The sequence below is a fragment of the Natator depressus genome, chromosome 6 (genome assembly GCF_965152275.1).
Source record: "Natator depressus isolate rNatDep1 chromosome 6, rNatDep2.hap1, whole genome shotgun sequence".
Classification (NCBI taxonomy): domain Eukaryota; kingdom Metazoa; phylum Chordata; order Testudines; family Cheloniidae; genus Natator; species Natator depressus.
This window is the reverse complement of record NC_134239.1, coordinates 49,258,600-49,274,426: the sequence shown is the minus strand read 5'-3', so window position 1 is coordinate 49,274,426 and position 15,827 is coordinate 49,258,600. Positions and strand designations below refer to the sequence as shown.

Here is a 15,827-nt window from a genome sequence, read left to right as displayed (position 1 = left end):
CAATGTTGCCAGGGTTGATTTTCCTTTGCTATGGATCTAATCCTGTGAACACCTAACTATGAGTAACTTTTACACACATGAATAATATTGATGCCAGCGAGACTACCCATGAGATAAGTTACTCACATGCAAAATCTCTGCAGGATCACACTTACTATATTTGATCACTCTATCAATTTTGATCACACAATCTATCTGGGAATGACAATCTCATTTAGAAAGTCATCTCTGATCTGATTTCATTTGTAAAGTTTGCAGCATGAGAGTGATTTCTTAAGAGCGGAAAGAAAATGTCAAAGGAAAGTAACATTAAAGAAGATGACACTACATTGTACTGAACAACAATATCTCATTCAAAGTTACATGCATGTTGTCTAATAGAACAGCAGGCAACTCTGTCAATCATGTGGCACATGCTTCATTACAAAAATGCAACATCCATTCAATATGGTAACCCAAAGATTAGCCATGCAGTGCCATCCCCACTACACGAAAACACAGTGTCTTTCTGGGTGCCGAAGAGAGGAGAAAATAACAACTGAACGTGAATATTAAACAAAGGTTCAACAACCAAAACAATCAATTTGTGTCTTCCATAATTACTCATAGTTTGAGTTTCTCCATAAATTTGAATGAAATGTACCAATTTCACCCCAGCCATGACTGTCTTAACTCTCTGTCTCCATTTGTTTGCTGTCTCTTCTGGCAAATGTCGACGCTTCTGATGGCAATCAAAGGAAAAAAAAAGGACCATGCGATACAACGTTACAAAGCATTGACTAACAATGCCAAATTAATCCATACTCTCTCTGCTGAGTAAGTACACAGTGCAATTTAGCAACAAGTACTTCATTAGTTTGCTCAATGGTTTGTGTTCCAGCTTCAGGTTTATTTAAAAAAATAAAAATAAAACCAAAAAACCAACAACCCACTATCTGGAAGAAATCCCACTTTTAAAGGTGACCTGCAAAGAATTTACAAAATATCAGGCCCTTTTCTTCTTCTTTATGATGCATAAAGAAAGCCTGAAAGACTTCTCTTCTGAAAGTTTTTTTTTTCATTTTGAGGTTTGGTCTGAGAAATATCAGGAATTTCAGGTCTGTTTTTTCCTGGTTTGACTGGCTTCCAAGAGGTCTCAGAAGGGATGTTTACTGCAAGCTTTAATACATTGGCACTTTAGGCTGAAATTTACAGGAGTGAGACCTGTATTTCTAAAGTATTAAAAGTAGAAAGCCCCCCACTTTTGCTGGGGAAATAAAAACAACATATTCAGATCTTCTTTCTTCATCACAAAAAAGCTTCTTTGTTTTTAAAGTAATGCTGCATGTAAGATATTCCACACTGAAATTAAAACCTTGTCTATTAAAGAGGTTAAGCTTGAACATTTTCTGCTATAGTCTAACTAAAATGTATTCGAACCAGCTGATGCCATTGTTTAAGAATGGCCAAACTATACCTAAATGTCAGCATGTAAGAAAACAAAACAGACAAAATTAAAATAATTCCATCACTAAGTAGATAGGTGTCCATCACTAAGTAACCTAATTGTCATATGATAACTGGCTATAATAATAGCTTGCATTTACAGAATACCTTCTATATTGAAGGATCCCAATGTGTCTTACAATCCAAACATCTGCTATGCTGTACAAGCTACTCACAGGTATCACTTCATCCACCACTGAAATGCAGCCACCTCTGGGGTGACACATAGCAACTGTTTAACCACAACACAACAAAAGAAGTTGGGACCAGAAGTGAAGGATACCTTATTCAGCTGAGGTGGCAGGGGGATTATATTTAGAAATGTGGAAGGTTATTGCCCAAGCTGGAATCCAGCCAGGATATTGGGGTTAGTATTATTATTAATTATTTTAGTAACTATTTTATTAAATGCCATGGGATTTTTAAAAGCCACAAACATCTCAAGACCTAAGCGCAGAAAGCCAGATTCCAATCCAGTGGCTGAACATTTGTCTTTTAGAGGCATTTTTAAATTTGTGAACAGTCCATTCCAATAGATACATACACCACAAAGAAGGAGAAAGCAAATCTTAATTTCCCAATGGAAAAGTAGGGAGGAAAATCCATCAGAGACGCTTACTGAGTTTTCCTCTTCCAGATACCTCTCCTGTGGGAAAATCTGCAGTAGGATATGAATCAGCATTCAGTTTTTGCTCAGTTCTTATTCAGCCAAACTTTGATTGGAATAAGTAAAGGACCTCAAGGTTTGACCCAAACAATTAGCATGTTGTTATGATGATGGATGCTAGGAAGGCATGAGAATCTCTCCTGAGAAGTTCTAGTTACTTATAATACTGCAAGATACCAGGTTAAGTTATAGATTTCTCAAACTTTATCCATAGCCTAATAAGAATTCAAATGATAGGTGAAGAATTCTATTAAAATATATCTTATACCCAAACATTGAAGTCATTTCTAGAGTTGTACAAGCTTTATATATATGAAATGTATGTACTACTGCAAATGTAATTAATGGTTAAAGAAATGTTTGAAAGCTTATATTTGATATACAGCAGTGTCTTTATGTTTATTTTTGTTTCCAAAATCTTGGTCAAGTCATCTGTAAATGGATTTGTTCACCAAAGAAGTTCACGTGGTTAAAGAAATAAATATTTTTACCATACCTTTTTATGTATGTATTCTTTCCTCAGTGATTTTTCTAATACTTTAGCTTCATATTCTGCTCTTGGATGAGCCTGTGAAATAAGTCACATTTAATAGTAAAGAAATTATATCGATTTCCTAGTTCATCTATATATGAACAAATGACAAGTCCAGTTCCTACTAGTTTCCAGTTTCTCATACTGAATTCTAATTTACTATACATATCACTAACGTAATGTTGATAGCATATTGTAGCTAAAATCTTTGAAGTACTATATCATTCTAAATTCTGTTCCTTGGAATAAATGTTTAGGAAACAGAAAAAAGCTCTACAGAATATATCAAGTGTAACCCTGTGCAGATCAAGCTTGGGTCATTGTGATTTACAGTGCAGCTTGCAGAGACTACAGATCACAACATTTGATGTTCCATCTTGATATGAGACATTGCCATTTGGATCAAGATGAAACATTGCATTCTACAAACTATAATCTCTATGAACCATTCTTCATGAAGGGTAGCTGTTATCTGCTATAATTTAGGCAAAATATGTGCAGCTCTTGGGGTACTGGCAAGTTGCCAATGAGGCCCTCAGGTGGGCCAAGATTGGATACCAAATTTATTCATACCTACAGCAACATCCCTAGAAAGGTACATCTTTGCAATGCAACAGACACTGCATATTAAACTAGCCACATACAATGAAAAGAGGAGATATAGGAAAATAACCCGAAATAGAAGGAACAAGACAGCTGAAGGATTCCAAAAGTACCCACAAGAATGCACTGGATGAAAAAATAGAATGGATTTGAAAAAAAAAAGACCAACCACTGGAAAAAAGGAAAGAAAGCTGTAGTGGGAGCTTTAAGGAAATTAGATGCTGGAAAAAAGAAGTGGGTGAAATCAAAAAGATACCTTTCACTGATAGACAGGTAATAAAAAAGGTAGAGCAATTAAAAAAATTCCAAACCTTGACTGCCTCCTTCAGGAAACCAGAAAAGAAAGAAAAAAACAAAACACAAAAAACAAACAAAAAAGATGATTACTGCACTGTTGCAAATTGCACTGAATTTATTTTTTTTTAAATCACATGCAACAACGTGATAGATAGAGTGGATGGATAGACACAACCAGGAAAAATCAGTCTGCTCTTGTTTTCATATTGATGATATACTAACATTACTGCATCAAAGAGTTTACTGAATAAATGTACCCTACAGAAGATTAAATATTTTAGTATTTTAGGATGCCATCTAAGATCCTGATTCAGCAAGCATTTAAGCATCTGTTTAAGTCCCATTGAAGTCAATGGGAAGTTAGGAGCGTAAGTGTGCTGCTAAACAAGGGGAGCTAGCGGGGAGCATATTAAGTGGAGAGTAAAATATACTTTTTTAACAGCTGCTGTCTCTGGTCAGACATTGTTTTTACTGCAGAGAACTCTGAACACACCCACAAAGGGGATAGCTGTTGGAAAGATACAGTTAATCCTTTCCACTTTCATGTATGCTAACAATTAGATACCAAAAATAAAAGGATAGTCGTCTTACAATAGCTAGGAAAAAAAGCATCCTCCTATTGTCATCCAATAAAATAGCAGGCCCCAATCCTGCAGCATGCATTGGCACAGGATATGCCTGCACGGAGAATTTACCAGGACTGGGACCTTAGAAACCAAACTTTCTTCTGAGAAGTCAATTAAAAATAAAAAAGCTTTTGTAGAATAATTATATCAGGCCCATCAGATAGCATGACCCACTGTTTAATAAAAGGTGTCCTACAATACACTCCCATATAACTGAATAATATTTTTTGTGAATATAATCACTATGTCTAGATTGCACAGGCAGTCATATTTTGAATAAAAGAACTACAGGCATAAATCCCAAGAAATGAATTTTACAAAGATATTGGGCCCAGTCCAGCTCTCATGGAAGTTAGTGCAACAGCTGCAGCTGAGTGATGGCTTTGAATGGTTTTTTGGGCTGAATAAAGCCCCAAATATTTACCACTCAGAACTCCCATTGCCTTCAATTCCAATTTGCAATCCAAATATTGTTTCTAAAAAACCCAAAACACCTGAGATGGAATAAATCTAAACTGTCCTCCTTATCTTCTATGGGTTTTTTGTGTATGCCAAAGATGCTCAAATGAATTGTGCGGCTAGGGTCTCATCCAAAACGTATTGAAGCCACTGATAAACTACAACTGCCTCCAATGGACTTTGGATCAAGTGCTTTGAAATGTAGATCCTCAAAATGACTCTTTTCTTTTTATTCTATAAACATTTTAATATTTAGCACTCTTTTGCATATATTATATATTTAGTACTCTTTTGCTTGGATCTTCCTATCTCTATCCGCTCCCAAACATGTCTTTTGGCACACACGGCAAAGACAACCTCCAAATTTGTGTCCTAGTGTTTTTACACAATGCTCCATACCAATGTACCTGCAGTATTTTCCACAAAATTTTCCTGATTAAAATGTGATCCTGCACCATTAATGTTTATGGGAGCTTTTCCCATTGGCTTGAATGGAGCAACTATGCCATTTTCAGAAACTGGTTCTTCATGCTGGCTTTACAATGGTGTAAACTTTATCAACTTTGACAGAGCCATTCCTGACTTATAGCAGAGTAGCTAAGAGGCGAGTAAGTCTCTCTGCTTTTAATATCCTTTCTTGAGTCAGGGAATTATGTATGAGCAATATATTCCATGCCTGCATTACTAGGTATGACCTAACATAATTCTTTTAAAAACAGTGTGTGTGTGTGTGTGTGTGTGTGTGTGAGGGGTGTTGTTGTAGATATACAATTATGCTTCCATGGTAACAAGATGTGCTAGCAATACACCCATAATAAAAAACTCAGAAATAGTTCACATACAGGATTTTCCTTTGCACCAAGGAATCACTGCAAAAATCTTGCAGTATTCCATGAAGCAAAGTCTTAACAGTTTAGAGTAAGGCGCCATTTACAGTGTAACTACTGAAGTTAAAATGTAACAAAACAAAACCAGGAAATGGAGTCAAACCAAACCAACTTAAAAACTAACCTCCTCCTCTTCAAACCCAGTCAGATCCCATCTATAGTTGAGACGCATCTGTTTTCTCTTCCAGTGTTCCATAAAAGTGGCAGCTAGAAATTAAAAAAAAGTTTGTTAGAGCATAGTTATTTGGACCATTTATAAGGTCTTCAAAATCAAATTGGCCTGGGTTAGAATTTGTCTAAAGTATCTGCTTAGGTGTGTTGGGTCAAATTTATTCTCAGTTACCCTGGTGTAAATCCAGAGGATCTCCACTGAGAACAACTGAGAGCAGAATTGGCCTGATATCTACAAGATGTTAATAAGTAAAACTATTATGCATAAGGGCCTGGTTTTGCATATCTGGTACATCCAAAACTTCCATTAGGTTTGGACAGAAGGTGGCTAGTTATTAGGGCAGTTTAATTTCAGGAGCTGTTTTTAAAAATAATTTATAATTAAATTGTAAATGGAAATTTATGTTAGTGAAAATTCTGAGTTCTCCAGTAGGAGTACTTGGTAAATACTAAGGGCCAAACTCTGGGAGCCAACTTTTAACTATGGGAGCCAAAAGAAATGCTCATATACCCACAAAACCTTTGTTTGTTCCTGGTAGCGGATAGTTAAGTGCACGATTAAGGCTGGAATTTTCAAAGGTACCTCAGGGAGTTAGGTGCCCAAATCAAATTTAACTAATATTTTGTGTCTCTGTAATGATATTAGCAGGTGTCATTTGTATATGGCTGCCTAGCAAGCTGAACAGTATTAGTTTTGTCCACACATAATAGTTGCAGATCTCTAACTATACTGGTATAGTTAAAGTGGTATGACCCCCTTCCCCTCCAGCACATCCCCAAGTGTGGACACAGTTATACTGGTATAAAGGTACTTATAAGTTATTCCCATTAGGGAAGTAAAATAAAGGAGAAAGAGCCCTGGTCTACACTAGGACTTTAGGTTGAATTTAGCAGCGTTAAATCGATGTAAACCTGCACCCATCCACACGATGAAGCCCTTTTTTTCGACTTAAAGGGCTCTTAAAATCGATTTCCTTACTTCACTCCTGACAAATGGATTAGCGCTTAAATCGGCCTTGCCGGGTCGAATTTGCGGTACTGTGGACACAATTCGACGGTATTGGCCTCCGGGAGCTCTCCCAGAGTGCTCCATTGTGACCACTGTGGACAGCACTCTCGACTCAGATGCACTGGCCAGGTAGACAGGAAAAGAACCGCGAACTTTTGAATCTCATTTCCTGTTTGGCCAGCGTGGCAAGCTGCAGGTGACCATGCAGGGCTCATCAGCAGAGGTGACCATGATGGAGTCCCAGAATCGCAAAAGAGCTCCAGCATGGACTGAACGGGAGGTACAGGATCTGATCGCTGTATGGGGAGAGGCTATCAGAACTTTGTTCCAGTTTTCAAAATGCCAAAACCTTTGTCAAAATCTCCCATGGCATGAAGGACAGAGGCCATAACAGGGACCCGAAGCAGTGCCGCGTGAAACTTAAGGAGCTGAGGCAAGCCTACCAGAAAACCAGAGAGGCGAACAGCCACTCCGGGTCAGAGCCGCAAACATGCCGCTTCTATGATGAGCTGCATGCCATTTTAGGGGGTTCAGCCACCATTACCCCAGACGTATTGTTTGACTCCTTCAATGGAGATGGAGGCAACACGGAAGCAGGTTTTGGGGACGAAGAAGATGATGGTGATGATGAGGTTGTAGATAGCTCACAGCAAGCATGCGGAGAAACCGGTTTTCCCGACAGCCAGGAACTGTTTCTCACCCTGGACCTGGAGCCAGTACCCCCCGAACCCACCCAAGGCTGCCTCCTGGACCCGGCAGGCAGAGAAGGGACCTCCGGTGAGTGTACCTTTTAAAATACTATACATGGTTTAAAAGCAAGCATGTGAAATGATTAATTTGCCCTAGCATTCGCGGCTCTCCTGGATGAACTCCCAAAGCCTTTGCAAAAGGTTTCTGGGGAGGGCAGCCTTATTGCGTCCTCCATGGTAGGACACTTTACCACTCCAGGCCAGTAACACATACTCGGGAATCATTGTACAACAAAGCATTGCAGTGTATGTTTGCTGGCGTTCAAACAACATCCGTTCTTTATCTCTCTGTGTTATCCTCAGGAGAGTGAGATATCATTCATGGTCACCTGGTTGAAATAGGGTGCTTTTCTTCAGGGGACACTCAGAGGTGCCTGTTCCTGCTGGGCTGTTTGCCTGTGGCTGAACAGAAATGTTCCCCGTTGTTAGCCACGGGGAGGGGGGAAGGGTTGAGGGGGTAGCCACGAGGTGGAGGGGAGGCAAAATGCGACCTTGTAACGAAAGCACATGTGCTATGTATGTAATGTTAACAGCAAGGTTTACCCTGAAAGAGTGTAGCCACTGTTTTATAAAATGTGTCTTTTTAAATACCGCTGTCCCTTTTTTTTTTCTCCACCAGCTGCATGTGTTTCAATGATCACGGGATCTTCTCCTTCCCAGAGGCTAGTTAAGATTAGAAAGAAAAAAAAGTGCACTCGTGATGAAATGTTCTCTGAGCTCATGCTGTCCTCCCACACTGACAGAGCACAGATGAATGCGTGGAGGCAAATAATGTCAGAGTGCAGGAAAGCACAAAATGACCGGGAGGAGAGGTGGAGGGCTGAAGAGAGTAAGTGGCGGGCTGAAGACAGGGATGAAGCTCAAATGTGGCCGCAGCATGATGAGAGGAGGCAGGATTCAATGCTGAGGCTGCTGGAGGACCAAACCAGTATGCTCCAGTGTATGGTTGAGCTGCAGCAAAGGCAGCTGGAGCACAGACTGCCACTACAGCCCCTGTGTAACCAACCGCCCTCCTCTCCAAGTTCTATAGCCTCCTCACCCAGATGCCCAAGAATGCGGTGGGGGGGCCTCGGGCCAACCAGCCACTCCACCACAGAGGATTGCCCAAAAAACAGAAGGCTGGCATTCAATAAATTTTAAAGTTGTAAACTTTTAAAGTGCTATGTGGCATTTTCCTTCCCTCCTCCACCACCCCTCCTGGGCTACCTTGGTAGTCATCCCCCTATTTGTGTGATGAATGAATAAAGAATGCATGAATGTGAAGCAACGACTTTATTGCCTCTGCAAGCGGTGATCGAAGGGAGGAGGGGAGGGTGGTTAGCTTACAGGGAAGCAGAGTGAACCAAGGGGTGGTGGGTTTCATCAAGGAGAAACAAACGGAACTTTCACACCATAGCCTGTCCAGTCATGAAACTGGTTTTCAAAGCTTCTCTGATGCGTACCGCGCCCTCCTGTGCTCTTCTAACCGCCCTGGTGTCTGGCTGCGCGTAACCAGCAGCCAGGCGATTTGCCTCAACCTCCCACCCCACCATAAACGTCTCCTCCTTACTCTCACAGATATTGTGGAGCGCACAGCAAGCAGTAATAACAGTGGGAATATTGGTTTCGCTGAGGTCTAAGCGAGTCAGTAAACTGCGCCAGGGCGCCTTTAAACATCCAAATGCACATTCTACCACCATTCTGCACTTGCTCAGCCTGTAGTTGAACAGCTCCTGACTACTGTCCAGGCTGCCTGTGTACGGCTTCATGAGCCATGGCATTAAGGGGTAGGCTGGGTCCCCAAGGATAACTATAGGCATTTCAACATCCCCAACGGTTATTTTCTGGTCTGGGAATAAAGTCCCTTCCTGCAGCTTTTGAAACAGACCAGAGTTCCTGAAGATGCGAGCATCATGTACCTTTCCTGGCCATCCCACGTTGATGTTGGTGAAACATCCCTTGTGATCCACCAGAGCTTGCAGCACTATTGAGAAGTACCCCTTGCGGTTTATGTACTCGTCGGATTGGTGCTCCGGTGCCAAGATAGGGATATGGGTTCCGTCTATGGCCCCACCACAGTTAGGGAACAAAGCCATCCACTATGACCTGCACATTTCCCAGACTCACTACCCTTGATATCAGCAGATCTTTGATTGCGTGGGCTACTTGCATTACAGCAGCCCCCACAGCAGATTTGCCCACTCCAAATTGATTCCCAACTGACCGGTAGCCGTCTGGCGTTGCAAGCTTCCACAGGGGTATCGCCACTCGCTTCTCAACTGTGAGGGCTGCTCTCATCTTGGTATTCATTCGCTTCAGGGCAGGGGAAAGCAAGTCACAAAGTTCCATGAAAGTGCCCTTACGCATGCGAAAGTTTTGCAGCCACTGGGAATCGTCCCAGACCTGCAACACTATACGGTCCCACCAGTCTGTGCTTGTTTCCCGAGCCCAGAATCGGCGTTCCACAGCATGAACCTGCCCCATTAGCACCATGACGCATGCATTGACAGGGCCCATGCTTTGAGAGAAATCTGTGTCCATGTCCTAACGTCGCCTCCTCGGCCGGTATCGCTCTGCCAGGTTCTGGTGCTGCATATACTGCTGGATAATGTGTGTGGTGTTTAATGTGCTCCTAATTGCCAAAGTGAGCTGAGCGGCCTCCATGCTTGCCTTGGTATGGCATCCGCACAGAAAAAAGGCACGGAATGATTGTCTGCCATTGCTCTGACGGAGGGAGGGACGACTGACGACATGGCTTACAGGGTTGGCTTACAGGGAATTAAAATCAACAAAGGGGGTGGCTCTACATCAATGAGTATTTCAGGCAGGACTTCACGGAGGGTTCCAATAAGAAATGGTGCACCTAAGTAATTGTTCTTATTGGAACAAGCAGGTTGGTCTGGCCTCTGATTGATACATGGCTAGATTTACCTCGCTGCACCTTTTCTGTGAGTGACTGCAGTGTGACCTAGAGGAATGAGTCCCCTAGATGGGGATGGGGGGAAGCAAATGAGTACAAAACAAATCTGGTCTATTTCTTGTTTTGATCCACTCCATCTATCTTTTACATCTTTGGCTGGCAGCAGACGGTGCAGAAGGACTGCAAGCCATCCACATCTCATGTCTGCTCGGCAGAAGATGGTGCAGTAGGACTGCTAGCCATCCTCATCTCTTGCCTGCCTGGCAGAAGATGGTACAGAAGATGGTACAGTAGGACTGCTAGCAATCCGTATCGCCTGCCTGCTCACCATAAGATGGTTCAATAGGACTGACTGCAGGACTAAAGAGAACGACCTGGTCAAGTCACTTCTAATGTAGTCCCTGCACCCATGTCTGCCCAGGCGCTCCTGGCCGACATGGCCAGGAGCACCTCGGACATGACGATGACGGCTACCAGTCCTACTGCACCGTCTGCTGCCACAAGGCAAGGGGTTGCTGCTGCTGTGTAGCAATGCAGTACCACATCTGCCAGCACCCAGGAGACATACGGTGACGGTTACCTGAGCTGGCTCCATGCTTGCCAGACGTCTGGTATGGCGTCTGAACAGGTAACTCAAGAAAAAAGGCGTGAAACGATTGTCTGCTGCTGCTTTCACGGAGGGAGGGAGGGAACAGGGCCCTGACGATATGTACCCAGAACCACCCGCGACAATGTTTTAGCCCCATCAGGCATTGGGATCTCAACCCAGAATTCCAATGGGCAGCGGAGACTGCAGGAATTGTGGGATAGCTACCCACAGTGCAACACTCCGGAAGTCGACGCTTGCCTCGGTACTGTGGAAGCACTCCGCCGAGTTAATGCACTTAATGCACTTAGAGCATTTTCTGTGGGGACACACACACTCGAATATATAAAAACAATTTCTAAAAAACCGACTTCTATAAATTCAACCTAATTTCGTAGTGTAGACATACCCTAAGCTATACTGTATAAGACACCTTTATACTGATGTAAATATGTCCACACTAGAGGTTTTACTAGTATAACTGTTTCAATAAATGATCACACACGTAACCAAAATAGTTATACAAAAACTGCATGTAGACCAAACCTGATAAGTGTTGCAAATAGGGAGCTTTTTAATGGCCATTGTAAGGGGATCCACTGTGCAGCAGTCATTTTGTTTTTAACAGGCTAGACTCAGGAAAAAGGAGCAATATGAAAACAACTCTTGAGTTGTAGCAAATAACCCTGTTCTTTATCAGTGTACGTGCCTTTGAGGTGGAGGAAGTTCTCAGAGGACATACATTTTAATGCTGGGAACAAACCAGCACAGTTCAGTAAATAAGTAATTATGAAAGAAGCAAGTCCATTGAGAAAGGCTAACCGCACAAGAATTCTTCTGCAGTGAATACTAACAGATGTGCTCAACAAGATGTACCCATGATATTCAGTAAAACCTTGAAGGCAGAGAGGGGAGAGAGAGAAAGACTAATATAGATAAAAGGGTGACTGGAATCAGGCTATGCTTTTAGCATTCATCAGTCCTCCAAGTGAAATTCTCACGTACAAAGCCTACAGCTGAACCCCTTTATAACTCTTGTGCTTCCTGTAAACTGGTAACATCATAATTATATCTTAAAACAGTCTATGATATAATCCTTGAATCCCTGCCCCTTCTCTGTGTCCCTGGGAGCTCTTACACTGTGGTCTGTAGTTTCCATGTACAGTGAGAAAATGAAAGACACATTGTGTCATGCTGCTACCAGAAATCATTTTACAGCATCAACTTAGAAAAATGTAAAATTAAATATTACATCTGAAACATAGCCATCTGTTAACTCATATGAGAAGCACCAACTGAGTGCGGCAGGTTCAAAGAAGTAGCAAAGAAAGAATGTCTTTCTGCTAAACACACATGCATTTTCATATTTCATCTGTGCCCATAAACACAAACTGAGCTCAAAGGTTCTGGTAGATTGCTTTCTAGATCATTATTTGAGCTGGATTTTGAGGGATTCTGGATGAGGTTTCATACCACACAAATTCAGGCCTTATTTTTAGGGGAGAGAAAATCAATGTCAGACTGCTTATTTAAGAGATGGGGGATCCGCAGCTCCCAGGTATTGCAGGTGACAGGGGGTCCCTGCAGCTCCGAGCTCTGAGCCACAGCGGAGGGGCTCTCAGCAGCCACAGGTTGGGGGGGACCCGGAGCTCTCACCCACTGGCCCCAGAGCTCCGAGACACCGTGGGCAGTGGGGGAACCCCAGATCTCTGAGTCGCTGCAGGTGATGGAGGGCCCCTTACAACTCGCAACAGCCACAGGTGGTGGGGGGCCACCTGGAGCTCGAGCCACTGTAGGCACCCATGCAGCTCTCAGCTGCTGCAGGTGGTGGGGAAATCCGGAGCTGTCAGCCACCATGGGCGGCAGGGGGACCCTCCTGCTCTCCTCCCACAGTAGGGCTTGGGCTCAGCCCCATTTTGTCACAGTTATTTTTAGTAAAAGTCAGGGACAGGTCATGGGCTTCTGTGAATTTTTGTTTATTGCCCGTGACCTGTCCCTGACTTTTACTAAAAATAACTGTGACAAAATCTTCACCTTTCTGATACCTAAGGAATGAACTCTTGTCTCCATAGCAATACAGCATGTGTGTTGGAGGTGGGGTGAGAAAGACCAGTAAGTCACGGAAACATAAGGGTATGGTATGGGAAAAATCCTGTCTTTCGGAAGCACAGTGTGTTATTGGCTTGTAGCAACAGTAGCAGATGTGGAACAACTGTGTGGGTGCCAGGCAGGTTGGCCATGTGAGAGAGGAAGGATGATCTTGTAGTTAAGGCCCTATCCTGTGACTCAGGTTATCGCAGTTCCATTCCCAGCCCTTCCAGAGATTTCCTGTGTGATTTTGTGGAAGTCACTTAGGTCCACATCCACAAAGGTCTCAGGCATCCAGATAATCACAGGAACAACACCGCAGTCCACAAGACCTGAGTTAGGTGCCTAGGCTTCCTGTACAATGAATGGGGAGACATAGGTGCTCAGGAATGCAATCAACAAAAGCCAGTAACCTAGGCCAGGAGCCAATGGGATAGTTGATATGTCCTGAGGCCCACCCCTTGAAGGGAGGTGCCTATCTCTGCTTGTGATAGATGAACTGGGGGAAGATAAGGGTTCCTCTGCCAAATTTGTCTTCAGGGCCTGATCCAGTAGGTGTGGTCAGAAGCTGCACAACTCCATACAAAACAGCTGGGGGGTGGGAGACAGCTCCCTTGTAACACTGAGTCCAGTGATGAGGGTGCTCACCTGGGGTGTGGGAGACCCCACGTTCAAGTCCACTCCCCTCTGCCTGATGAGGAGAACGGATCTGTCACCTCACCATTGAGTGCTCTTACCACTAAGATACACAGAGATTCTCCCTTTTCCTCCAGCCCAATTAATATTAATTATTCAATTATGTATTTAAAGTGGAACAACTTCAACAGGCGAGTGAAGGAGTCCCACATCAGAGTATCCCATAGTCCAGTGGTTGGGGCTCTAAGAGAAGTGGCAGATTCCTGGTCAAATCCCTTTTCCCCCTCAGGCAGAGGGGGGACTTGAACCCTTGGTTTCCCACTTCCTATGTAAGTACCCTCACCACTGGGCTAAAGCATATAAGAAACTTTCCCTTCCCCCCAATTGTTTTGTGTGGAGTTATGTGGCAGCCTCTGAGCACACTGACTGGATCAGGCCCAGCACACAAGTTAGGTGAACGAATGCCTATCTTCCCCTGGGTGTGGATTGCTCTGGGGCTTAGGGTAAGAGATAAACATCTGGGTACCTAGAGTAGGGTTGCCAATTTTGGTTGGACGTATTCCTGGAGGTTTCATCACAGGACATAATCTTGAATTAAAGATTACTCTTTGATTCCTGGAGACTCCAGGACAATCCTGGATGGCTGGGAACCCTAGCCTAGAGGGAGGCAGCAGGGTGCATGCCCAGAGGCAGAAACATAGGTGTAGAGCGCACGCTGCAGCAGTGCACTTGAACCGATACAGCTGTGCCACTGCAACGCATGTGGTGAAGACGCTTTATGTCGACGGGCATACAAAGAGCTTTCCCGTCAGCATAAAAACCTGACCCCAGCGAGCAGCGGTAGCTATGTTCGTGGGAGAATTTCTCCCGCCGACATAGTGCTGTGCACATGAAAACGTATGTCGGTATAACTTACGTCACGCAGGGGGGTGGAACAGTTATACCCCTGAGCGACATAAGTTTTGCTGACATAGGCAGTAGTGTTGACATAGCCTTACTCTAAAATACACAGGAGTTTTGTGGATCATGGTGGCGTCTAAAAATGACACAGAGGTGCCGACGTACCTTTATGTATCCAGGCCTAAGGCCTTACTTTGAGGTACTTAAGCATGTAAGTAGTACTATTAAAGTTAATGGAAAAATTCAAGTGTTTAAGTTAGGCATATGCTTAAATACTTTTTTAAAAGAAGGGCCTTGATTGCCTTATATCTCAGTTCTTCATTGTAAAATAACGGCAATACTTCTCTGCCGCAAAGAATAAATTCATAAATGTCTGTGAGGCTTTCAGATGCTCTGGTGATGGAGGATATACAAGTATCCAAATACACAAGCAGTTGTAGGGGAGGTGTTTTGCTGACACACCCCCAAGTTGTTTGTTTACTCTGACTTTGCATAATGATAGAGATTGCCCCTTCAGTCACCAAAAATGGGTGGAGGGGACCAATATACTCTGCTAAGAAATGGAACCCAGGCAACCTTCCATGTCATGATACATTTGAGTATGCTGCAGACCAATTGGAGTACCTGTCAATGCACAGAGAGAGAGAGCATGCAAGTAGATATTTGATTACCCATATGACAGAATCAGACTATTTAAAGTCTCTGACATGGGTTGGCATGCTGCTCTGGGTTATATCACATTTCTCAATATATGTAACATGACAAGATGCTGTTCAAGATAACAGATCACTGACCACCACAGATTCTGTACCTCTCCTTCAGATTTCCTGCTGATTATCTTATTATGCCTGTTTGCTGTGTGCATTTTAACCCAACTCTCAACAGGATCATACGATAGGTACCCACCCCTCTTCCAACCTTACATTGAACAGAATATTCAGTCATAGCAGATGGTATTGCACCTTCTATAAATTTTGGCCACAGTTATTACTTTATTTTGAAGGATACACTAACCTCATCTTAAATTACTGCTAATAAAAAAAATGGTTCCCTATATATCTCAGTAAATGGAAACTAGGGTTGTATTTCCAGAACTAAATGAGATACAGTGTCAAAAATGGAGCTCACTACTCATACATAAAAGCCCACATAGGCAAAGATCTCCTTGTGCTGCTTTTAGTGACGTACTAGTGACGTTGTGGCTATTCAATGTGGTGGATGGTAGGAATGAAT

General features: G+C 43.0%; 1 protein-coding gene across 1 annotated transcript in view; it reads right to left on the bottom strand.

Moving 5' to 3' along the window:
- Positions 1–15,827, bottom strand: part of ANO1 (anoctamin 1) — a 115,632-nt gene that overhangs the window by 20,867 nt on the left and 78,938 nt on the right. The window contains exons 14-17 of the mRNA XM_074956985.1: positions 5,681–5,763; positions 3,599–3,610; positions 2,649–2,720; positions 644–721 (exon numbers count right to left, since the gene is read on the bottom strand). Coding sequence (XP_074813086.1) covers positions 644–721; positions 2,649–2,720; positions 3,599–3,610; positions 5,681–5,763 — 245 coding nt within the window. The remainder of the gene's footprint in view (positions 1–643; positions 722–2,648; positions 2,721–3,598; positions 3,611–5,680; positions 5,764–15,827) is intronic.